This window comes from Lemur catta, chromosome 7 (assembly GCF_020740605.2).
Source record: "Lemur catta isolate mLemCat1 chromosome 7, mLemCat1.pri, whole genome shotgun sequence".
Classification (NCBI taxonomy): domain Eukaryota; kingdom Metazoa; phylum Chordata; class Mammalia; order Primates; family Lemuridae; genus Lemur; species Lemur catta.
Genome location: NC_059134.1, coordinates 106,849,219 through 106,872,941, shown reverse-complemented (window position 1 = coordinate 106,872,941; position 23,723 = coordinate 106,849,219). Strand labels below are relative to the sequence as shown.

The 23,723-nt window shown below is 67.3% G+C and overlaps 2 protein-coding genes across 4 annotated transcripts; one reads left to right on the top strand and one right to left on the bottom strand.

Moving 5' to 3' along the window:
- Window positions 1–539, top strand: PHLDA2 (pleckstrin homology like domain family A member 2). The gene has a single exon (XM_045558465.1). It carries the CDS (start codon window positions 101–103, stop codon window positions 488–490), a length of 390 nt encoding a protein of 129 aa, XP_045414421.1. The 5' UTR covers window positions 1–100; the 3' UTR covers window positions 491–539.
- A 2,438-nt stretch (window positions 540–2,977) lies between these two features.
- Window positions 2,978–22,024, bottom strand: SLC22A18 (solute carrier family 22 member 18). 3 transcript variants are annotated; one of them, XM_045558463.1, is made up of 11 exons: window positions 21,955–22,024; window positions 19,511–19,786; window positions 16,716–16,813; window positions 15,808–15,968; window positions 15,428–15,560; window positions 9,122–9,234; window positions 8,123–8,230; window positions 7,459–7,559; window positions 5,042–5,143; window positions 4,681–4,801; window positions 2,978–3,209 (listed from the first exon to the last, which is right to left on the bottom strand). In XM_045558463.1, exons 2-11 carry the CDS (start codon window positions 19,652–19,654, stop codon window positions 3,022–3,024), a joined length of 1,269 nt encoding a protein of 422 aa, XP_045414419.1. In that variant the 5' UTR covers window positions 19,655–19,786; window positions 21,955–22,024; the 3' UTR covers window positions 2,978–3,021. The 3 variants fall into 3 exon arrangements, with proteins under 3 accessions (XP_045414419.1, XP_045414418.1, XP_045414420.1); XM_045558462.1 differs by lacking the exon at window positions 21,955–22,024 and adding an exon at window positions 20,250–20,577; XM_045558464.1 differs by lacking the exon at window positions 21,955–22,024 and adding an exon at window positions 20,417–20,577.
- Window positions 22,025–23,723: the final 1,699 nt, after the last annotated feature.

The window sequence follows — 23,723 nt, the reverse complement described above, 5'->3', positions numbered from 1 at the left end:
CTATAAAGGCTGCGCCGGGGCCACGAGGCGCAGAGCCGGTGCCGCCGCCGCCCGGGAGCCCTCGCCGCGTCCCGCGCCCGCCGCCCCGCGCCCGGCCGACATGAAGACCCCCGGCGAGGTGCTGCGCGAGGGCGAGCTGGAGAAGCGCAGCGACAGCCTGTTCCAGCTGTGGAAGAAGAAGCGCGGCGTGCTCACCCCCGACCGCCTGAGCCTGTTCCCCGCCGGCGCCGGCGCGCGCCCCAAGGAGCTGCGCTTCCACTCCATCCTCAAGGTGGACTGCGTGGAGCGCACGGGCAAGTACGTGTACTTCACCATCGTCACCACCGACCGCAAGGAGATCGACTTCCGCTGCGCGGGCGAGAGCTGCTGGAGCGCGGCCATCACGCTGGCGCTCATCGACTTCCAGAACCGCCGCGCGCTGCAGGACTTCCGCGGCCGCCAGGAGCGCGCCGCGCCCGCGCCCGCGCCGCCCGGGCCCCGCGCGTCCTAGCCCCGCGCCGCCCGGGCCCCGCTCGTCCTGGCCCGCGCCGCCCGGGCCCCGCTCGTCCTAGCCCCGCGCCGCCCGGGCCCCGCTCGTCCTAGCCCGCAACGCCCGGGCCCCGCAGCGCCCTCGCGTCCTGGCCCGCACTCGGCCCGGCCCAGGGAGGACGACTGGACTGCGGCCGTCGGGGGAGGCCCGACCTCGCCGGGAGACGCTTCCAGAGGGGACATGGGGACCTGGCGCCACGCAGTGGCCTGAGGCGCGTGGCCGGAGCCGACGCCTGCCCCCGTCGCGCCGGGGTCCCGGGGCACTCAGGCCGGACCCCGGCCCGTTTCCCGCGGAGCCACACGCTGGACGAGTCCGGCCCGGCGCTCGGGCCGCCGCGCACCTGCCCGCAGAGGAGGACCTTCCCCGGCGTGCGGAGCCTGGCCCCGCTGCGCGGGCGCGTTAAGTTATTGGACTATCTATGTATTTATTTTGATGGGTCTTTGTCATGACACCGTTTTGTCTTAATATTTTGTTTTTGCATCAGTGTGTCCATTCCAAATAAATGACTCGAGCAGTTCTTTTTTCTACCATCGCTGTGGCGCAATGAGCTTCCTGCTGGGAGGGGGGAGGCTGGGATGGGGCGGCCGGGTGCCCGGCCTGGTCTGAAAGGCACTGGGTGGGACTTGGCCTTTAGTGAATGGTGTCATCTGGGCCACGTCCACCCCCTCCTTTCGCAGCCGCCTCCCCAGAGGCCAGGAAGTGCCTGGGGCTTGGCCCTGGCTACCTTCCCCTCCTGGGCGTGTCCTGGGAAGGACAGGGCGGCCGGCAGTGTTAGCTCTGGAGTTCACTCACAAACGCCCCATCCGAGCTGCTGCTGCGTGTGCGTGGGGTGTTCTTGGCCACCCCTCCTGCCCTCGCACCACCTGTCCAGCCACCGGCTGGCTGCCCCCGCTGGAGCATGGCAGCTCGGGCCCGCTGCCAGCCTTCCTGGCCAGCGGGGTGGGTGTTGTTCCCTGGGGAATGGAACAAAGATCTAGGTTGTCTAGTGGCAGGAGGTTGAGGTCCCTGAGTGACCAGGGGCTGGCCCAGTGACAGTGGGGGTGGAGAGGCAGCCCTCTGCGCTTCCTGAGCTACCTGGCCAGCTGGCTGCTTCTGCCTTCCCTGCCCGGCTACATCCGCTGTAGACAGGGATGGACCGAGACGGTTTATGTCACAGCTACCTGGCAGGCAGGACTCTGGACGTTTGTCCTCCACCCAGAGGATCTGTTGGTGGAGAACAAGCCCAGGTTAAAAGAGGGTTCAGACGCTGATTCTGCCCTGTGAGGGGCCTTCGTTTCTGGACTGTCCTGGCTGGTGGGCGGGGAGGTAGCAGTGAGGGGAGTGAAGCCCCACATTGGGCCCTAGTCTCTGTCACTTAGCCTTGGCCCAGTAGGAAGCCAACACAGGCTGGGGAGGTGCTGTCCCTTCGCTGGGTGGCCTGCCGGAGTCCTGGGTGCCAAGTCCAGAGAGGAAAGCTTCCCTGCAAGGCGTTTTCTCCCAAACACTATCTGTGGAACCCCTGTGCAAAGGGGTAGGTCCCCCCAAAGACAGCGGAGAAGACTCGCCACGGACCCTGCACTGGCCCAGCCGAGGGCCTCTCCCGCCACAACCTCGCGGGCAGCAGGGCCAGGGTTAGGAGGTGAGTCCCTGTCCCTGGCTGGGCTCCCGCAGAGGCCTGGCCTGCCTGCACTCTCGGCTCTCTGGGGCCACTGCCAGTGTGGGGCCCGTGGGATGCTGAGGTTTGGGGATTCTGTCCTAATGACTTTTTAAAGGAAGCCTGAGGGAGGAGGGGTGGCTTTCCTGGTCTCAGGGACATCTGCAGGCCCTGTTGAGGTTGTTCTCTCCAGATCAGTCACTCATTGGTCACTCAGTCACAGCAGCTGGGCTGGCCTCCCACCTACTGCCCCCTCCCCGGGGAGCCCAGAGCAGGGGGTGGCATGAGGGAGGTGGCTGCAGGGGTCCTGCCCGACAAATCGGCTCCAGGATGAAGAGGCTGAGAGGGGGAGACCCCGGAGGAAGCCCCTTTGGGAGGCCGGGCCGGCGTCGCCGGTGCAGTCTGGGACCGGGGCGTCGGGGCTCGTGTGCTCCGAGGCAACAGTGAGGGCCTGTTCCCTAGATCTCTCTGGCCTCGCTCCCCTGACCTTTTTTGTGTTATTCATTTTCCTGGGAGCACAGACTCAGTGGCTCTGAATATCCAGTGCCCTGATCTCTCAAACAAACCAACACGCTCCCACCGCGGGCTGGGCGTGAGTGAGCTGTCTGCACGGCAGCAGGGGGACTCCTCCCTGTCCGCGTTGGTGGACTGGAGATTGGGCTAATGGCTGGGAACAAACGGTGATTCTGTCTTGCCTGGAGCCCCAGGGCCCAGCTGCAGCCCTCTCCTCCAGGAAGCCCTCCAGCCCATGAGCTGCACCTCCCCGGCAACAGACGCAGACAGGCTCTGTGGGAGCTGCAGAAATCAGACCGGAAGAGTCCTGAGGGAGTTTATTGCCAGTCTGTGCTGGGTGCGGTGGTCACTGGACTTTGTCCCTCTTCCGGGGCGTAGGCTCCCTCCAGATGATCAGGAGGAGGAGGAAGTTGACAGCGGCCTGCACGTGGCCGAAGACGGGGACGCCAAAGCTGCGGTACAGCAGGCCACCCAGGGTGGGGCCCAGGGTGCGGGTCAGCGGCTGCACAGAGGCGCAGAGGCCCAGCATGGCCCCTGGGGGTAGGGATGGGGACCGGGGTCAGGCCCTGGGCAGGTCCCTGGCAGGATGCCCACCCCCACCCCCCTACCCGGTCTGCACGTCTCGAGGCCTGTGTGAAATCCTCCCCGAAACGCCCCGGAGCGTTTCCACCTGCCTGCTCCGAACCTTTGGTCCCCCTGGCCTGGCCTTGGGGGCACAAGGCAGTTCCGGCTACCCCTAGCCGCCCCCACGGGCAACCCAGCTGCGCAGGGGGCTGCCACGGAGTTCTCTGATATGGGGCTGAGCCTCCTCCCTGCTCCAGAAAGTTCCCCAGGGAAGGAGGAGCCTGGGAATGGGGCCACAGGTCGTGGGCAGCAGGCCCCACCCTCCCAGGCCTGCCAAGGGAGGTGGCATCTGGCCTGGGGCTGCCGAGGAGCCGGCTCTCAGGGCACTTTCCCAGGGCCCACACTGGCCGCTGAGGGCTGCTGAGAGCGGTGGGGTCTGCTGAGACACGGTGGGGCTCTGGGGCCAGGGTTTCAGCGTGGGCGCGACCCCCCAGTGCCGCCTCCGCAGCCTCCTGGCCATCAGCCCCTCCTCCAGCCACGGGCCCTGCAGCTCCCAGACACCCCCCACAGGGTGGGGAGAGCCCCCACCTGGCTGTCCCCACCTGAGCATGAGGGGCTCTCCATGTCCCTCTGGAGCTGTCCCCAGGGTGAACACGTACGTGGACACTACATGAGGCCGGGCGCAGCAGGCTGTAAGCGACCACCCCCAGAACTCAAGGTGGAAGGACCCCCTCTGCCCAATCCCAGCCCCCCAAAAGCACTGAGCTGTGGCCCCAAGCCCAGAGGGGATCCCCCAGGCCCCTCAGAGCTGGGGATTCCCAGCAGGTCACAGGGCCTGGCGAGGCTCCACCTGGCTCAGGGCCTGGGGGTGGGGAGGGATGGGGGTGTAATTTAAGAGCAGCCTCGCCCCCTCCCCCGCCCCTGCAGAACTACCGGCCCCTCTGCCCGCTGTTCCCAGGCTGGGGCTGGGAGCCCGGACCTGTTGCTCCTCCCACGCTGAGGGTGGGGCCCTGGGCACGACTGGCCTGCCCCACCCGGGCCCGGCCTTGCTCCCCTGCTCCCTCCTCTGGGCCTCTCACCCTCTGACTCCCACTGGCTGGGCGGGGGGATGGGGGAAGCCCGGCACCACGGCCCTCAGGGACCGTGAGTCCTTGCTGGCCTCCCCAGCTGCCTGGGCCACTGGGCTGTGTTCCCAGGGCCTCTGCAGGTGCTGTCCAAATCCACACCTCCACGCCCTGTTCAGCTGGCCCCGCCCAAAACGCCAACTTCCCATCTTCCCTGTTAGTGAAACCCTGCCTAGGGTCACAGCCAAGCCAAACACCGCCTCCAGGCAGCCCTCCTCCCACGGCCCTGGCCTGGGCCTGCCCCGGCCCACCCACACCCACCGGGCAGCTGGGCAGGCTCCACGGAGTGAGGGCCTGGCCCCAGATGGGCTGCTCACCCGTGTCCGCAGCCGGGACAGCCTTGGTCAGCATACTGTCAGTGACCACGTTGAGGGTGCAGAGGCTGAAGACCAGGCCGGGCACCAGCAGGCAGAAGTGGAAGACGTTGGTCATCATGGCCTGGCATGGGCGGGGGAGGGGGTGCGCTGAGCGGGGGCTGCACAGGGCCGGCGGGCTCCTCCCTGCAGCACCCCCTGCTCCTCTCACCCTGACTGCCACCTGCTCGGGGCTGGCCCTGACTGGGTGGAGGGTTGAGGTGGCCGGTGGGACATGGCCCGAGGGGCCATGCCCGCGGCAGAGGTCAGGGGAGTGGGACCGGGACCCCTCCTTCGCGGGGGCAGCCCACAGGGCAGTGCTCACCATGGCCAGCCCCACCAGGACGAAGACCAGCACGCTGGCCCGGAGCAGCGCTTCCTCCGAGAAGTGGCTGCTGAGCCGCCCGATGACCAGGCCCTGGGTCACCTAGGCCAGAAAGAGAGGGCGGAGGTGGGTGTGGGGGAGGCCTGGACGGCAGCCAGCCCTGCTGCAGCAGCCCCTCCTCAGAGAAGGCCCGGCACCATCTGCAGCCCTTGCCCGGAGGGCTCTGGGCTCCCTGGGGCGGCGGGGCTGCAAGGCCAGGCCCAAGCCAGGGCACCAGGGACTCGGCGCGACTCAGACAGACAGGCCTGGCCCGCGGGCCGCTCCCTACGTGGTCATCCGGCCTCCTGCAGCCTGCAGGACGGGCCGGGACCACACAGGGGGCCGTGTCCTGGGGAACCACCGCATTGGACCAATCCCTGTCCCGCTTCCTGCCAGGCACAATGAGACTGTCCCGACCGAAACACAAGTGTCCTTTAAAACAATCCAACTTTCACACGTGCTTCCTCTTTGGGTTTTCTGGAGTTTTTAAACGCTTTCTAAAGGAAGATCGATTTGACGAGTCGCACTCTGTGTACTGCATCTAAGAGGAGATTCCGCAGCAGGAAAGGCTTGAGTCGGGGCTCAGCGTGTAACGCAACACGCAGACCCACGTCCGCACCCGGCACGCACGGGGATGGCTCCGCTTTCCCGTGAACTCAAAGCCGCTTCTCCTTATGCGCCGCGCGGGTTACCGCAGGAGCTGGCGGGGCAGAGGGCCCATTTCCTCCCCACCTTCCCCTGCCCCCCTGTCCCCCACTGCCCCACCCCCCCCAAAGGGTCCCTGGGCCCCTAAAGCAGCCGGGCTTCTGCAGGGCCCCTGCTCAGACCCCCCTGCAGCCCCTGCAGACCACCCTCCCCCACCTGTCCCGCCTGTCCCCTCGATGGCTCCCTGCAGCAGGGGCCCCCCGCACCCAGGCCCCCCAGTTAGACCAGCACCCTTCCTTGTCCTCCCCTGACTTGTGACCTGGACCCACCCCAGGCGTGCCGGGTGGGGGCACACCTGCCCCGGTGGGGGGGGAGCTCGGTCTCCGCAGGGCCCTCGGAACGGCCAGCGGGGGGCTCCCGCAGGAGGCCTTCAGGGAACAGGGTCTGCAGGCCCCCCAGGACCTTCCCCTCAGGTCGGGACCTGTGTGCCCTGCAAGGTGTCCCCCGGGGCGTCGGTCACCACCCCAAGCCCATCTCAGGTAGAGTCACCACTGCAGCCGTGGCAGGCCCAGCCCCCCCCGCCGGGGTCAGAGGCTGCCGGCGTCCGTCCCAGGGGTCTCGGGGGTCTGCAGATGTCGGCCGGGTCAGTGGCTGGGAGCGCCGTGTTCAGAGCCGGCCCGTGTCTGCCCACTGAAGATTATTGTTATTGTTGTTTTTCTGTTTATCTCTTTTTTCCCACCAGGGCAGCCGCCCCGGCCCACGGTGGGGGGCCCCTCCCAGGAGGGGCTATTTTAGCACCAGGGCCTGAGGCTAGGGAGCAGATGGCTCGGAGGTGCCAGGAATGCCACATGCTTCTGGAGAGGTCGTGAGCAGCCCCCCACACCCGTCCCAAAATAGCCCCTCCAGCACTCCGGCTGTCAGGGTCCTGGGCGGCGGCACGTTGCCACCTGTCCCTGCTGCCACTGGCCTGGCCCAGCTGCCCAGGAGGAGCTGGGGTGGAGGAGGCCGGGCCTGGGCAGGGCTGGGCCTGGGCTGGGGCTGGGCCCTGGGGCTGGCAGACAGGACACCTGCCCCAGCCGAGCCGCCACAGCAGAGCCCGCGAGGGTGCCTGGCCCTGCTCTAAGGACGTCGCCACCTGAGGTCGCATAATCCACCTGACAGCCCCGTGAGGCGGGCAGGGTGGCCAGCCGCGCCAGGCAGGTGAGAAAGGAGACTGGGTTTGGGAAGCTTGCTCTGGCCACACGGCTGGAAGGCAGGTGGGCGGACGCAGACCCCAGCCGGCTGCCCACTGGAGGCCAGAGGCCACCATCTTCACGTGTCCCCACTGCTGGGGGCTGTCCCCGCCATCCTGTCCCTGCCGGCACACAGATGTGCACGTGATGTGGTGGCCCATGGGCCCCTGACCTGCTGGCCCAGGAGGCCGAGGGCTCACCAGCCCTCACTGGGGACAGGACCTCCAGGGACGGGTGGGCCCTGGTGCGCGGGCTTGGGGCTGGGCGGGGGCCTGAGTGCAGCCCCAGGCGTGGGGGCCGAGGCCACGGGGCGGGGAGCTGCAGGGAGGGGCAGCAGCGCTTCCAGCTGCAAGGAGGACGGGGGTGGGGGCTCGCAGGGAGGCAGAGGGGGGCCAGGAGGGCCCGGAAGCCCCGTGCAGGTGACCCAGGCAGGTCGGAGAACAGTCTGGACACCGCTGGGAACCCAAGTCCGCCAGGCCCCGTGCGCCGGCGCCCACTCACCATCTGGAGGACCCCGAAGAAGGACATGAGGTAGCCGGCCTGGGCGGCCTCCAGCTGGAAGAAGTCCATGGAGATGATGGAAAACATGACCATGAAGAGCCCTGGGCAGAGGCGGGCCGTCAGGGGCGCGAGTCACCCACCCCTGCCCCCTCGCTGGGTGGGCCCCCCCCCGGCCTGGCCAGTGCCTGGTTCAGGGAGGGGCACGTGGCCAAGGAGACCTTTCCCTGGGATTCTGTGGACCCTGCAGAAAGCCCCTCCCCCGGGGACTGCGAAGTTGCAGACCGAGCAGGAAGGTGCTGCAGGGGGGACCACGGCTGACCACATGGGCAGATTCGGCCCCCAGACCCACCGGTGGCCTCTGCGCTGTGAGCACTCAGAGCCCCCATTACTGAAGCTGGTGACTTGGGCGGGCTGGGGGCACAGAGGCCGGGGCAGCACCCCAGCCGCGTGGCCTCAGCTGAGCACTGCACGAGGCAGAGGGGGGTTAACCCCTGGGCACCCGAGGAGCTTTGCAGGTGGTTTCCCCAGTTTCTTCTCTGTGCTGCCTCCTGGCGGGTCGGAGCGCGGGACGCGGGACGCAGGCCACAGGACAGGCCGGGCCCTGACCGCAGACCGTCCCTGTAGCGGGCCCTGCGTGCCTGGGGGACCGGCCGTTGGGACTCACCTGAAGGGAAGCCGGAGACCAGCTTGACCAGGAAGACCCGCAGGACACCCGGCAGCAGCAGCAGGCGGGCGATGGCCTTCAGGTCAAACACGCTGGCCTGGGGGCCGCCTGGGCACCCGAGAGGCCAGTCAGACCCCTCGGAGGCCTTTAACCCGGCTCCCCGCCCCCGGCCCCTCCTGCCCTGCCCGGGCCCGGCCCAGCAGCCCTCCTGCCTCTGGCTTTGGTGCCGCCCGGGGCAGTGGGAGCTGACGACACTCCCCGCGCCCCTCCACTGCCCCCGCGTGGGCACCGAGCGGCTGCTCACACTCCCCGGGTCCTGGAGGCGCTCAGGGGAGCCTGGGTGCAGAGTGGTGGGGGCCCGCGACCCCCAATCCACGTGGCCTGGCGGCTGCTCCCAGGTGGCATCAAGTGCCCGCCAGGCCCTGACCCACCGGACACTTTCAAGCACTGTGTCGTGGGCCTCCCGGTGGGCTTGGTGGGTTCTCCTGCCCCTCCCTCCCCTCCCGGGGCCTCCTGCCTCCCTGGCTGCCCCCGTCCCTGTGCAGGTCTGGCCTGCGCCCCAGCCCCACCTCGTCCCAGGATGTCCCCTGGGGGGGGGGTCTTTCCATCCCAGACTGGCTCTCCATCCCTGGGCAAAGAGGTAGCGGGTCCAGCCGTGTGCCAGGCCCGTGGGGCTGGGACTCAGCCGGCGCCCCACAGAAGGGACCCCTCTGAGGAGCCCTGACCTCTCCTGGTGGGGCTGGCCTGCCATCTGCCCCCCACCCGCCGCTCCCCCAGGCTGGCTGTGCACCCACACGTCACCCTGGACACGTCACCCTGGACACACTGAGTCTCCGGGGCCCACCCGCCCTGCGGTCCCTCCTGGTCCTCCCCGGCCGCAGGCCTCAGGCTGTCCGACGCCGCACAGGTGCCGTGTGAGCACCCCCCACTCCCTCGTGACCCCCCCCACCCCCGCAGGCCTGGCGGGTGGGCGGGAGGAGCCTGTGCTGTGGCGCTTACCTGGTGGTGCAGCCTCGGCGCCGGGGCGCTTGGTGCTGGCGGGGATGCAGGTGGCGCTGAGGCCAGCTCCCAGGAGGTTGGCCACGAGAGCCACAACAGTGGGGCACTCAATCCTGGGGACAACAGCCTGGCTGCACAGGGTGCCCGTCCCACCCCGACCTGTGCTCCGGTCACACTAGAGCCTCAATGGCTGCAAACAGCCCCAACACGACCGCCCAGGCCCCCGCAGCCTGTGACACTCGGTGACAGAGGAAGGAGGAAGGATGGAGCCTCCCCTCTTCCCTGACTGTCACCCTTGTGTGGCCTTGGCAGCTTGGGGGTTTGGGGAAGCCAGGGTGGGGGCCCAGGAGGGCTGGGGCAGGGTCTGGGGCTGTGGACCCTCCCAGGGGCCGGCCGGCTCCCAGGCTCCCGAAGGTCAGGAAAGACCCCAAGGGCAGGTCTGTGTGCGTGTCGCTGGGGAGGCGGTGTCGGGGACCTGGGCGCCTACACTGTGTGGTGGGGACGGTCACACCACCCCTCACGGCGAGGACAGGCCTGGCTCTCCGTCCCATCCCATCAGGACCCCACCCCGCCTCCTCAGGGGCAGGGCATACTGGCCTGGGGGTGCTTTGGCTGGGGGTCCGAGCCTGCAATGCCCCAGACGCATCCTGCAGGCTGCCTGCCGCCTGCCAGGCCACCAGCGAGCCCATCTGGCTCCCCCCCAGCTTTCACCCCTGAGGATGCGTTTCTCGCTGAGTCAGCACGCAGAACCCTGGCCTGTGACCCCTCCGGAAGGAGCAGGCAGGCCCTGTCACCCGGGGAGCACAGGCACTTGGACACTGGCCATTCTGTCACCATTTCCTTCTGAGGGCTGGCCTACCCCCTGCCCTGACGGGGAGGCAGGAGGAGATGGGGAACTTCTCACTGAGCACAGTTGTAAGGCCTCCAGGCCCAGGCATGGCCTGAAATCCCTTCCTCTCAGCAGGTGAGCAAACTCCTATACATCCTGCAATGGCCCTTCTTGGTGCAGCCCTGGCCCTCCTTCCCAGATGGGACATCATCTCTGGGCCCCGGGTCTCAGAAGGACTTACTTTACCAGATGGCCAGAATCTGGGCACCTCATTCCATCACATGCAAATGACAGCTGGAACCAGGCGGCCCGAACCCAGGCTGGCGGAACAGCAGCGACCACGACGCTGCCTCCCACGCCCTCCCCAGCCGAGCGCCCGAGTCATCACCCCCCGCCTGCCTCCATCTGGACTCCTGCCCAACTCGACAGTGACAATTCCCCACCAAGCTGGTCACCCTCACCCCTTGCTCTGAGGCTCTGAGAGGGGACAGCAGGCACCAAGGTCACCTGCTGCTGGGAGCTAACCCTCAGTGGGCGTGGCCTTTTGGGCTGTGTCCCCTTCTTGTCCACCCTGGAAGACAGTCTAGGTCAGCTGCGACCTGGCTTTAATGACAGCTGGCTCACAAGGGGTGAGCAGGGGCCCAGAGAGTCACTGGACGTCCAGCCTAAGGCTGGGGGGAAGCTGTCTGCCCACCCCCTCCAGGCCCCACCACACTGTGGCCAGAACCACATCTGGAAATGAAGACCTCGGGGGACCACTCCTGACTCAGCTTCCCCCGGCTTCCAGGCCCCCAAGAAGGTCCTAAAGCCCTCTCAGGCCTAACCCCCGACCCCAGTCCACCACCACTGGCTAACCACACAGGCCTCCAGCCAGACTACAAGCTCCTTCCTGCCCCAGGGCCTTTGCACAGGCTTGTCCCTCAGCCTTAACACGGTCTGGCCCAGCCACTCCTTCCACAGTGACGTCTTCTCCCCTCCCAGGTCGCCCTGCGCTAGCCGCTACTCTCAGCCACTGTGCCGGTGGCGCTTCCCAGCCCCAGCACGCGGGTCCTTTGTCTGGGGAGGCGGAGGCCCGCTGGGGTGATTACATCCGGCCGTCCCACTCATAGGCCGCCTGGCTGGCCATTTTGAGTCACTCTGGTCCCCGAGGCTGTCCAGGGCAGCCCTGAGTGTCTACTCAGAAGCTTCCAGGGAGCCGGCACCACCGGGGGTGGGGGCAGGGTGAGGGCTGCGGCTCCGGGGTGTCCTCTGCCAGCTGAGCCACACCCAAGCCCGGGGGCGGCTGGGGGGCAGGTGGCCTGCGTTCCCAGCCCCAGGGGCCAGATAAGGTTCGCAGAAATATGTGCCGACTCACTGAGGGCTCCACGGGGGCAGTGCCGAGCCAGAGCTGGACCACCCACTGCCCAGGAGGGCCAGCAGGGGACACTCGCGTCTCAGGAGGCGCCCTGGCTTCCGCCCCTGTGACTGGATGGCCCCAGCCCAGCAACCAAACTCTCAGCAGGCCTGGCAGGCAGGCGTCCGCTGGAATCCAGGTCACTTTGGTGGGGGGGAGAGACCTCCAGGGGGCCAAGAGTCAGCAGTCTTGGCTGTGGGCCCAGCTGTGCCTGTGACTTGCTGTGTGGCCGCAGCTGGGCTGGCCTAACCCTAACCCTGAAGGTGAGGGTGGGTCTCCTCCAGCGCCCAATGGGAGGGCCTGGGGACCCCCCGCATGGGCCACCTGCTTGGAGGCTCACTTGCCTCTCTCCAGCAGGGTCACCGTTGGGGCTCAGTGGTCCTCACCCCATGCCACCTGCTGCCACAGCAGGGAGGCACCGTGGACCATATGTCAGTGAACAGGCATGGCTGCGTACCAATAAAACTTTATTGACAAACCCAGGCGGCAGCCTGCACTGGCCTGTGGACCACGGTCTGCCGTCCCCGTTCATGAGGCCACCTCCCAGGCTGACAGCTGGACACCCTGACATACAGCCTGGGCCTTCCCCGACCCCAGAGCCCTCATCACTGACCTTGGACGTCCGATGGCCCTCACACCCCACACGCCCTGCACTGGACTCCTGGCCAACCCCCACTCAACCCACAGAGGCCTCGGCTTGGTGGCCGCGTGGCCGTCCCCCCGGCTGCTCAGGCCAGAAACCTTGGGGTCCTCCCGACTCCCCTCCGCCCTGCACGCCCCTCCATCCTCAGCAAGTCCCGTGGGGCTCCCCTCCAGCACGGACCCTCCCGAGGCCTGGGCTCCCTGTCCACACAGCCCCCAACCCGCACCTGCCCCGAGAGCCCACTCCACACCACAGGCCCCTTGTCACAAATGTCCCTGTGGCCCCATCAGCTCTGCTCGGCGACAGCCCCGGCACACTCGGGCAGAGGCCCAGCCTTGCCGGCCAGCACCGCCTCGCTGGGCTCGGGTCACCCCAGCCCTTGCTTTCTCTCCAGCAAGCCGGGACGTCCTGTCTGCAGGGCCCTCTCACACGCTGGCTGGGACTGTGTCATCCAGAGAAGGTGACCCCGAGGGGCTGCATGCTGTGGTGCGCGGCCTGGGTGAGGGGGCTCTGTAGCCGTGGCTTCTGCCCAGTCCCTCCCCAGGCTGTGGGATCCTGGGCTGGGGACACAGTCACAGAGGGCCCAGCCCTCCGCCGGCAGCCAGGTCTCAGGTCTCCCAGCCCCGGGCTCCAGAGGCTGGGCCCAAACCAGTTAGGCCACTTCCTGCCCCAGGCCCCGGCAAGTCCCCTTCCGCCTCCCACCGGCACCGGGGTGTGGGTGGGGCACAACTCGGGCCTTTCAGGGGACGAGGTGGGGGTGGGGGTGGGCAGCGGGTGGCAGCCAGGGGGCACCCTCGCCATGCGGTTTCTATCAAGTTAGGGGAAGGGGGGGGTGCGAGTAGCTGCCCCAGGCTCAGCCAGAGGCCTGCGCAGCTGCAGGAGTTGGGGGACAGATGCAAATGCCCTCGCCTTGGGCCATCCGGTTCCGAGCCTGCCTCCCTGACCTCCAGGTGAGGACAGGGCGGGGACCACAGGCCAGGCCAACACTGGGCCCACTGTGGACCCTGCCCCATCTGGGTGGGATGAAGGCAGCGGATGGGCCACAAGGTCACTCACACGCCCTCCCCTGCCCCGCCACTCTCGGCAGCCAGCTACAGTGGCTGGGGGGTCAGCCTGAGCCCCTGCTCCTCCAGCTCCCTGTGTGTCCCCAGCCCTGGGCGCCGGGCGGGACTGGGAGCGGGACTGGAAGCCGTGGGGAGAGAGGCACACTCTCCCGGGCCTCGGCTCCCACCCATCGAAGGAGATGTCAGGCTCCCCCTTGGTAGATGTATATGTCAGGCTGAAAGCCCCTCAGAACCTGGGAGGAAAGCGGGCAGAGAAGCTGATGGAATGTTCTGGAAGCTGCGGGCAGGGGTAGAGGCCACCTGGAGGGCTGCTGGGAGGGGAGGGAAGTGAGTGGTGGCTTCCGCAGGCAGCGGGAAAGGGCAGCCTAGGACAGGAGGGGCCATGTGGCCGGGCATGCTGGGGCGGGGGGCGGGGGGGGGGACGGGGGACAGACGGACAATGGATGATGCTGCTCAGACCCTGTGGGCAAGCGAGGGCCTGTTCCGGGCGAGGAAACCAGGCGAACCAGAGTCCCTGTGGTGGGGCGGTATGGGGGGTCCTGCTGGTGCCCACCCCTCCATTCCCCCTCCTCACTCTAGCCACTCACTCCCCTTCAAATTGCCCCAGGCTGAGCTGTCCCTGTGGCCCCAGCCACCCTCCAGAGATGTCCCCCCTCCTGTCCTTGTCCCTGTCCTTCCCGTGGGCTCCTCCCATCCTGAACCCACCTGGACCCTGTCTGCATCTCCCATCTAGCGCACCTGGCGGCACCTGGCTCCCTCCAGCCCGGCCACAGAGGCAGCTGCCATCCAGGGCTGGACATAACCCTCCCCCCGCAACGGAGCCGAGGTCACTGGGGGGCCCTGGCCTACCAGACACGGCAGTTCAGGTGCGGCGGGTCCCTGCCCTCCAGGAGCCATACGGCCCTTCCCTTCTCCCCACCCTACGTACGGCCTGTCCCCAGTCCCCAAACATGAAGCGCCCAGGGCTGAGGGGCTCAGGCAGCCCAGGTGCCACCCCACCTGCAGGCTCCGTCACCGCTGCCTACTCCACAGCGCCCTCGAGCGCCCAACAAGCACCAGGACTGGCCCTGAACGGGACCCCAGGCTGCTTGGGCCTCAGCACAAGGCCCCCCTGTCAGGGCACGGTCTTGACACCACTGTCTTGAGTTCACACCCACAGCCCACCCATCGGCAAAACCAAGCCAGAGTCTGCCCTCTGCCCTCTCCCGCCACAGCCACCCCGGTTCAGGCTGCCACCCTCACTGCCCCCTGCCCTCCCTTCGGGGACTCTCACCCCCGTGTTCTCAACCCCTGCTGGTGCCCACCCAGGGCCTGTCCTGCCCCTGCCCCTCCCCAGCCCTCCAGCCATGAGGGCCCCATGGCCTCTGGCCAGGGAGCAGGCAGGGCCTCCACCCCAGCACCAGCCCCGGACCAAAACCAGGGCTGGGTCTGAGGGACAGGGCTGGTGCCAGGCTGCTCCAGGGGAAGCTGCCTCTGAGGGACAGTGGGAGCTTCAGGGGAGGGAGGAATGGGGGCGAGGCCTCATGGGGAGCTGGTTTCCCCGCGGCAGAAGGAAAGTCCCTCCAGGCCCAGGTGTGCTGGGTTCAAGGTCAAGCTCTTCTCCCCAGAGGTACCTGACCGCTCTGGCTGGACCACTGCAGGGGCTTGGGGCAAGAAGCCTGGCACGGGGTTCACCCTAGGGACCACGTGTGGGAGCTGCTGGCCATAGGACGCTGAATCCCGCAGGACAGGCCTGGGCAGCCCAGGGTGCACAGGCTGGGGGGGCAACGGTCTTCCCTTACAGCATGGGTTCCTTTCAGCGCCCGGAAGCCCAGGCTACTATCTGGATCCACATTGCAGAGGGGAGGAAACGGAGGCAAGGAGGCTGACAGGAAGCAGCAGACCCAGCGATCCTCCCCATCCTCCTCCCTTTGGAGCCCCCAGTCAGAGGGGTCCCTGCCGCAGCCCCCTTTTCCTGGGACACAGGCCCCCTCTCAGCCTCCAGGGGAAGCTGGAAAGGCACTGTCCCCAAGCAAAAGTTCCCCAAACAGAGACTGCACCTGCAGGCAGGACCCCTCAGTTCCCGCCCTCAGGCTGGGGGCGCTGCCTCGTGCCCCGCAGCCCGGCGTCCGGGATCCGGGACCCCCGCCCCAGAGCCCCGCCACCCCGGTTTCCTTTAGGCCAAGCCCGCCCAGGCTCCTCTAGCCGGCACAGCGCGGGCACCCCGCGGGCGTCCCTGCGCTCCGGGCCAGAGCCTGGGCACGGATGACGGCGCCCCTGCCGGCCAGGCCACGTGGGCCTCGGCCCCGCCCGCCACCCCGCCCGCTCTGCTCCAGACGGGGAAACCGAGGCAGGGGGAGGGCGCGGCCCCGCGAGGGTCCCCGGCCCAGCCACTCACCCGCACGCGGTGCTCAGGGTCCCGCCGAGCAGGGAGCCGAGGATGAGGCCGACGCCGAAGCAGAGGCCGAGCCGGCCCAGGGCCGCAGGCCGCTCCTCGGGCTCAGACAGGTCGGTGATGACCATCTGGGCGGCTGGGGGCGCATGGGGACTGAGGGCGCGGTACCCCTGCTGAGCCCCCGCCGACCGGGGTGCTGCCCCGCCCGGCCTTGCCCTCCATCGCCCCCCTCCACCCTGGACATACCACCCCTGTCCCCGTCGGGCCATCTATCGCCCCCCCCAGAAGTACCACCCCTGCCCCCCCCCCCCCGCCATCCACCCCCCCACGTACCACCCCGGCCCCGCCCCCATGGCCCTCGAGCCAGGCCCACCTGGCCCTACCTGGGAGCCCGTGCATGAGCGCGCTGGGCAGGCGGGAGGCGAAGAGCAGGTAGGTGCCCGGCAGGGCGGGGCTGCAGGAGGCCGCCAGGAGCAGGTAGAACGCGGAGGCCGCCAGGAAGGAGAGCGTGAGCGCCGCCCGCGCGCCGCGCTGGTCTGCGAACCTGGGGGCAGCGGCAATCAGGGCCCCCCAAGGGAGGCTGGGGTGCGAGGGGCTGGGGGCTGGGCCTGTTTCCCCATCGGCACAGTGTGGCAGTGAGCTGGGGCGGTCCGACCTGGGGACAGTCCCACTCGTGTGAACATAGTGATGGCATCCTACGGACCAAGGGGACGCGCCTGCGTTTTAGGGACTTTCACGGAAAGCGTTTCCCAGGTTGGGTCTGATCGGCCAGCTCCTTTCTCCTGAGTGTTCCCGCTCGGAGAAACCCTCCGCGACCCCGCTGGCCCTGCCTGCAGAACCGCTTCTTTTCTGCTTAAACGTTTCGCTGAAGGTGTGGCTGACACGTCACCCTCCATCCGCTGTGGTCTGTGGGAGGGCGTCCACTGTCCTGTCCCCAGCCTAGTGTCCCCGCAGCATGGAGACCAGGGGTCCCTGGAGGTCCTGCCTGGGTCCCAGTGGGCACTGGGCCCCAGAATCACCTTTTCAATCCAAGTTGATGGTGGGACTCCCAGCTCGGGGGGCTGGGCATTACTGCCACCAGCTGTCCACCAGTTAACCCCCCCTCTGGCCACAACCAGTTGGCGGAAGGCACAGGCTGGGGCCCTGGAGCCAGCTGAGGACAAAGCTCCTCTGCAGCTTGTCCTAGTTGGGGCCAGCGTGAGGTCAGGACCCAGTCTGTCACCCCTGAGGGGTGGGCCTGCGTCATCGTCATTGTGGGGTGAGGGCCCCCCACGCCCTCTACCTACTGTACCTGCCAAACACAGGCCCGCCGAGCAGCTGCAGCACGCCAAAGGTCGTCTGCAGGTAGCCAAAGGCGACAGAATCCAGGCCCAGCCTCCGCGACAGATACTGAAACACAGGAGGGAGCCCATGGGGAGGGTCTGGGGGGGGACCCCAGGCCTGGGATCTGGGGTCCCGGGACGGGCAGGGGGTGGAGGGAACAGAAGGCCTGGGCTCTGATGACTCCGCAGAGCCACCTGAGCTCTTAGGTGGGAGCCGTGGTGGCCCTCCTGCCCCTCTGCAGGGCACACCCCGGACGGAGCGCCTGCCGCCACCCTGTGTCTGCATCCACTCAGAGCTTTGCAGGGATGACGGCAGCTCCTGAACAGCGAGAGATTGTCCCAAAGCAACTTAGTGACTGCGGCCCGTTGCTCAGCCGGACACAGTCCACTCTGCGAGACCCCCAGCCCCCTCAGGGAGGGACAGGTCCCTGACAGTGTCCCTCCAGGGCACCTGGCGAGCCCCTGGGACCCTGCTCTAATTCTCTGTGACTTCAATGCCCCTGTCGCTGCTCCTGCCCCACCCTGGACTCTGAGCTCCTGACCCTCCCTCCAATGATCCCACTTATTATGGGATGGACTGTGTCTGCCCACAAGTCATATGTTGGGGTCCTCACCCCTAGTTCCTCATACCTTCTTAAGAATAGAGTCTTTTCAGAGACAGTCAAGCTACAGTAAGGACATGAGGGTGGCCCCTAATCTGATATGACCAATGTCCTTATTAGGAGGGGAGTTTTGGACACAGATGCACACAGAGGGGCGACAGTGTGAAACACACGTGACGCTGGGGGCAGAGACTGGAACGACGTGGCCATATGCCAAGGGCCGCTTGGGCTGCGGGGAGCTGGGGTGAGGATGGTTCCCTGCAGGTTTCGAGGTGGCGAGGCCCTGCTGACACCTGCAGAGCGCTGAGATGACAAACTGCTGCTGCTCGAAGCCCCCGAGTCGTTGGCACTTTGTCACGGCAGCTCCAACTCTGACCCTGGGCTCTCCCTAAGCGCAGACTTGGGGCCCCAATCCCCTGCTTTCCTACTGTACCCCTTGGGCCCTCTTTTGCTGTGGACTGTCCTGGGTCCCCTGGCCCTTCTTGGCCACCACTGCGGGTTCCTCCTGCCGACCCGGCCTCCAAGCCTCCCTCACTCTGGGGTAGCTCACCCCGTGACCGTCCCCGCGCTGCAGAGTCACAGAGCTTCCCTGGAGCCTTTGCGCCAACGCTGCCTTCTCAGTGCGGTGCTCCTTGTGTCCCCGCACTTGGTCCCCCGCCCTCCGCTTTCCCGCCGCACAATCTATGCATTGTGCTGTTAATGGTGCCCACCCCTCACAGCAGCACGCAGGTGACCGCCAGCTCTGAGGGGTGGGCTGTTTAGTGCCATGTGCAGGTTCTGAGGGCAGGTCCGCTCACAGGTGTGGGGCACGGGTGTGGGCACGGCAGCCTGCAGCTGCTGCTCCGCCTTGCCCAGTGCCGGCTGTTCTAACCTCTCACTCCGTCCGCCCACACTAACCCTACGAGGGAGGGACAGTCGCGACCCATTTTATGATGAGGAAGCCAAGGCTCCTGCCCAGGCTGCCCCAGTGCTAAGGAGGATATTCAGGGCCTGACCCCAGGCCCTGTAGCGGGAGTGAGCCGGGCTTGGGGCATGGTGGGCCGGGGTCTGCGGGCTCGCCATTTGGCTGGGAGCCCCTGCCATGCCTGCAATGGTGGCAAAGGCCACTGCCCACTGCCATCCAGACTCCCAGGCCCAGGTGGTGAGGGCCGCGAGGAGGAGGGGAGCCGGAGTATGGGAGGCCGCAGGCTGGCCCGAACTCTGCCTGCACTTCTTGGTGATGGGTGACTTTGGTCCCAAGTGTCTCTGAGCCTGAGACTCCTGGGGTAATGCGACTGGAGAACCGGCCTCAGTCAGGGCTGCCTCAGGCCTCGGCATCGCGGACCTGCCCGGCCTGGCGGGCTGACCACAGTGGGGCCGGGGTCCAGCGCCAGCAGAGCACCTCGTCCAGCCTGACCCTGGCTGCTCACGAAAATCTCCAGGGCAACAGCCCAGACAGAAAAGAACCTCTGGGGGTCTAGGTTCTTCCAAGCTCCCCTGAGTGTTGCTGCCCTTGGAGGGTGAGACCCCGTGGGCCTGCTCCATCGAGCTTTGCTGAGTGAATACACCGGAGTGAAAAGCGGGCATGATGGGGGCGGGTGGCCAGGCACAGCCCGCTGTCAGCCAGGCGAGCTCCGAGAGCGAGCTCCGGAAGGCAGAGCAAGGGGATCAGGTCCTGCCCTCCCGTCGGGGGTGGGGGGCAAAGAGGTGGCCGAACACACCTGGAATAGACTGTCAGGTGTGGGTGGGCAGGGGGACCCCGGGGAAACTGGGCAGGACGAGGGGGTGGAAAGGCCAGGCGGATGCAGGAAGGCCTCTCCCAGGGAGCGAGCTGCACAGAGGCCTGGGGCAGCCAGGACCAGGGTTGGGGCCGGGGATCGATAGGACAAAGGCCCCCAGGTAGGAGGAACAGTAAGGACAGCCTCTTGGAGGTGCTGCCACCAGCAGGGCCTCAGCCTGGGGTGGTTCCCTATGGCTCCTCTCCAGGGCTGGCGGTGCACCCAGAGCACGGGCCGTGCTGATGCGGGGCTCCTTACTCGGCTCGTGTGTGGCACGGAGCCCCAACCCCAAGGGGCCCTGGCAGCATCAGGCCTCACCCCACTCTCTGCCGCTGCCCAGATGGGAGGCAGGAAGGACAGGAGGGCAGCGGCTGGCTGGCTTCCGGGGGAGGCAGAGGCACTCACCGGCAAGATGGAGAACTGCATGAAGAGGCAGGTGAGCTCCAGGGTGGTCAGCAGGTAGGTGAGTCGGATGAGCCAGGGCTGGCCCAGAGCGCCCATCCTGCCTGGGGACTGGCCCCGGCCCCTGGGGCCCCCGGCTCCCTGCATCCCAGGCAGCACCGCAGGGAGACCTGGGAGAGATCCAAGCAGGCTGGAGGGGCAGGGGCAAAAGTCCTGTTGATCTGGGCACAGGCGCTGAGTCACTCAGGCGCAGTGGGGCGGCACCCAGCCTGGCCTCGCCTTGGGGAGAGAACAGCATTTTAGGATCCCCTAGTCAGGCTCCCCAGACACCTTGACCTTGGAGGACGAGGCAGGTGGCCCTCCCCTCCACATCTGACAACTCCTGGTCACCAGGCACATAGCCTCCATGGGAGAGGGACAGGGACCCCCCGCCCTGCAGTGTGGCCCTGCTCAGGGCCCCAGGTTTAGAGGGAACCAGGAAGGCACGGTGCCCTGTGTTTAGAGGGAAACAGGCTCAGAGCGGCTGCTGGCTGCAGCTCAGCTCAGCGCCTTCCGTGGGCCCCTGAGGCCCAGGGTGCACCTGCCCCGACACGGGGCAGCCCAAGACAGCGCAAGGCCTGCCTTCCCGACACCTCCAGCCAGAGCCCTCGCTTCTGGAGCGGCGCTGGGGGTGGCCCGAGGTGAGCCCCTCCCCCAAACCGGAAGAAACCGGATTTTGCCCCTGTACGCAGGCCTGCCCTACCTTTTGCCAAATTAACACCTGACAGTTGGAGCCCAAGGTTCAGAGCTTGGGGCAGGGCGAGGTGACAGCGCAGAGGGCCTGGGAGCTGGGTCCCGCCGCCCTCCCATGCCCGGGGTGCGGGGTGCCTGGGGGGAGCGGGGCAGCCCAGGCAGGCACGTCAGGGGCACCTCGCTGGGCGCAGGCTCGACGCTGCTCGGGGTTCGGGGATCCGGGCCCTTCTCAGGGGTGCGCTTGAGCACTGGTCAGGTGGGGTGAGCTCCGCCTCGCCTTTTGGGGCGACCGGGGACAAGGACCTCTCTTCTGGGGCTGGGTTCCCGCACCCCTTCCGCAACCTAGTGTTCCGCGAGCGCCCGCGGCGACCTTTGCGCTCTCATTGGCCGAGCGCGACACGCCCCGAGCGGGCCCCGCCCCTGCCAGCTTCCGTCCCGCCCTGGGCCTGGGGACCCGCCCCCGGCCAGATGTTGTCCCGCCCTGGGCCCGGGCGCCGAGGCCGGAGCTCTGTCCCCGAGCCGCACAGGGCGTCCCCTCGGGGCCGCGCGGGGCGGGAAGTGCGACCGGGAGGTGGAGGGGAGGGGAAGGGGAAGGGGGGAGGGGAAGGGGGAGCGGAGCAAAGCGGAAGGGTGGGGGTGGGGGTGGGAGAAGTGGGGGGGGGGACAGGCGGGCTAGTCTGGCCCGGCCTGTTAAGGTCCGCGCAGAGACCCAGGGGCGGGGCGGGGAGGCGGGGACGTTTCAGGGAACAGCTCCCAGCCCCGCCGCACCCCCCTCAGACCGGGAGGCAGCTTTTCCCCAATTCGTCCCGTCTACCCTGTCCCCACACCCTTGGCAGGGGCCGCCAGAGGTGCTGGTGCACAGGTGCGCACGGCCTCCCCGGAGCACACTTCGCGGGGCCTGCCCTGGGGGCCACTGTCCTCGGCGGGCTGACTGCGGCTAAGTAACCAGGCGCTCATGCGGGACTCCTGCCCCCGCACCTGCCCCGCCGCCGGGGCAGCAGCCAGGCCGCAGCCGATGTCAAAACCAGAGTGCCCTCCGCCATGTTTGCCCACAGCTCCACGGGGCAGAGAACTGCAGGGTGGGACGCTGGACAGGGCGGGGCGCGCGTCGCAGAGCCCCTCCTGTGTGCCTGAGCAAGAGTGGCCAAAGTCCTGGCAGTGAAGGGTCAGGGCCAGGTGGCCCCGAGGCCTGCTGCTGGGCATGTTTGAAGCCACCCCCAGTCAGCAGCACAGGTCATGCACTGAGGAAGGTTCCCGCCCAAACAGTGCAAACGGGGGCAATGTGTTTGTATCTGAGGTGCGTGTCCCCCAGGACCTCTGCCAAACTGAGTTTCGAGAATAGTCACCACTGGCCTCCCTGGGGGACTTGGGGAGCCCGGAGCCGGGCAGGTCCAGCCAGGGTTGCTGGCCTGGCGGGAGGCTGGGTGAAGGAGTCTGGGGGGTGTCGTAGGTTCAGGAGTCCAGGGGGAGGACTGATGTCCAGGTGGTTCTGTGCTCCATGGGGTGGGGGTGAGGGATTGTCCCCAAGAGGTTCCAGACTCCCCAGGACCTGGCAGCTCCTGGGCTGCTTCTCGGTGACCTGGCCAGGAGATTGGGCCTGTGCTCCCTGGGCAGGTGTTGGAGGGTGATAGGCAGGAAGGGAGGGAGGCGAGTGTCCCCAAACTGCCCAGGGCAGGTGGGGAGTTGGGGGAGGGGCAGAGGGGCCGGTTACTTACTGCCTTCTTCCTGCAGCTCAGGCAGGGCCCGTGTGGGAGAACTGGTTGAGTGAGCAGAAGTGATGGGATCTGGAGCTAGTTTTCCTGTTTGTCATGGATAAGCTGGGGGGCGGGGAGTGGGATGGGGGCAGCTTCCTGGTTCTGAGGGCAGGTGGGAAAGTTGCCCTTCAGGCTGGATGAGGAGAGAGGAGGACCTCCTCCTCCGGAGGAAGCAGCCTTGCTGTGGGCCAGGGGGCCAACCTCTCAGCCGCTCAACGAACTCTGTACTTCCCCAACCCCAGGGCGCTCACAGCCTCTGCGTGCCTCCCAGAAGCATGGCTGGCTGGCCTGGGCTTCGCCCACTGGGGTCTGGTTTGGGAGGGAGGGCTCCTCAGAGGAGGTGCCTTGCCGATCCTTATGGCAGGTGTGGGCTGGGCGTTCCAGGCAGAGGGAACAGCGTGGACAAAGGCTGAGAGGTGAGCCCAGGCTTGGGGTGTTTAGGAAGCAGAGAAGGCTTAGTGGGCTGGGGCAAAGGATGTGAAGTGGGGTGAGGGGGCAAGAGTGAGCCTGGAGAGAGGGTGGCCCGGGAAGTGCCGGAAGAGGGCAGGACCTGGCCAGCCGCCCTGGGAAGGGCCACTCCGACTCTGACTGCTGTGTCCTGGAGGCAGGGACCCCGGAGTCTCCCGGACGACAGGAGGCCAGCCCCTGAGCTGACCCCAGCCCACACTGCCCCCTGGGTGTCTGAAATGGCAGTGGACCTCGAAACAGGCAGCCTAGCTCAACCCAACGAGCATTTATGGAGCGCCTCCTGCATGCGAGCAGTGCCAGGCGTTGAGATGCTTGGCCCACAAGGCTGGCCGCACCTTTAGCTGTGTCACTGTGGGGCATGTGAGTGCTGGGGCAGAGGATACTCGAGCCCTGTGATGCGTGAGTAAGTGACATGCCGCTTGTGAGCACTCTGGCTCTTCCTTTGTGTGCAGTGGGAGCTCTTGCAGGTTTCTGACTTTATGTTTAGAAGGATCCTCTGGCTGATGTGCCCGTGAGGGATGGAAGGGGTGAGCCAGCACAGGGAGGCTTCTGCTGTGATCCAGATGAGAGGTGACAGGGGCTTGGATGGTGGGTGGCAGTGGAGGGAGGGGTGGGACTCTGCACATCTCTGGAAGGGCTGACAGGCTTTCCTGATCCACTGGGCCCGCCCGGGCTGAGTCTGTGGCGTTTGGCTGCTGCGGAGGGAGCTCAGTGTCGCCCATGGAGGGGAGGGGCCGTGAGTGAGTGGCCGGGGCAGAAGTCGGAGCTGGGTGTGTGGATTAGGGTGCAAGGAGATGGCATTAGCGCTGTGCACCTGGGCTGTGCACCTGGAGGAGATTCCGCAGGAGAGGGTGGGGAGCGAGGGGGGAGGGGCCAAGGGCCGAGGCGACCCCCACTCTGGGAGGAGGAGCCCCCTGAGACTGCCCAGGGAGAGGGAGGGGGCCGAGTGGAGAGGGTGAGTCCCTGCCCCAGGTCGCTGGCTCTGGCGGGCGATTCAGGCGGGAGGAACAGGCACCAGCTCGGCTGGGACGGCTCTTCTGAGGGGTTTTGCTGCGAAAGGGAGCTGAGAGAGGAAGTGGGATAAAGAGAGAAAACAGTTGTTTACAGTTTAAAAAAAAAAAATACATGACACTGCAGAGGAGAGAGAAGGGTGGGGGTGGCCCTGACACAGCACCAGACAGTTCTAGGTGGGCCGGTGGGGGGAGCAGGGCCCCAGGGTGGGTTGAGGGGCCTCCTATGGCACATGCAGGGAACGTGTGGAA

Coding starts and splice junctions, on each gene's coding strand:
- PHLDA2 (XM_045558465.1), top strand. CDS start 101: ATGAAGACCCCCGGCGAGGTGCTGCGCGAGGGCGAGCTGGAGAAGCGC.
- SLC22A18 (XM_045558463.1), bottom strand. CDS start 19,654: ATGCAGGGAGCCGGGGGCCCCAGGGGCCGGGGCCAGTCCCCAGGCAGG. Junction 15,969..16,715: donor GGCGGGCCTGTGTTTGGCAG/GTACAGTAGGTA, acceptor CGCTGCCCCCAG/GTTCGCAGACCAGCGCGGCG. Junction 7,560..8,122: donor GGTCTCCGGCTTCCCTTCAG/GTGAGTCCCAAC, acceptor GCCTCTGCCCAG/GGCTCTTCATGGTCATGTTT.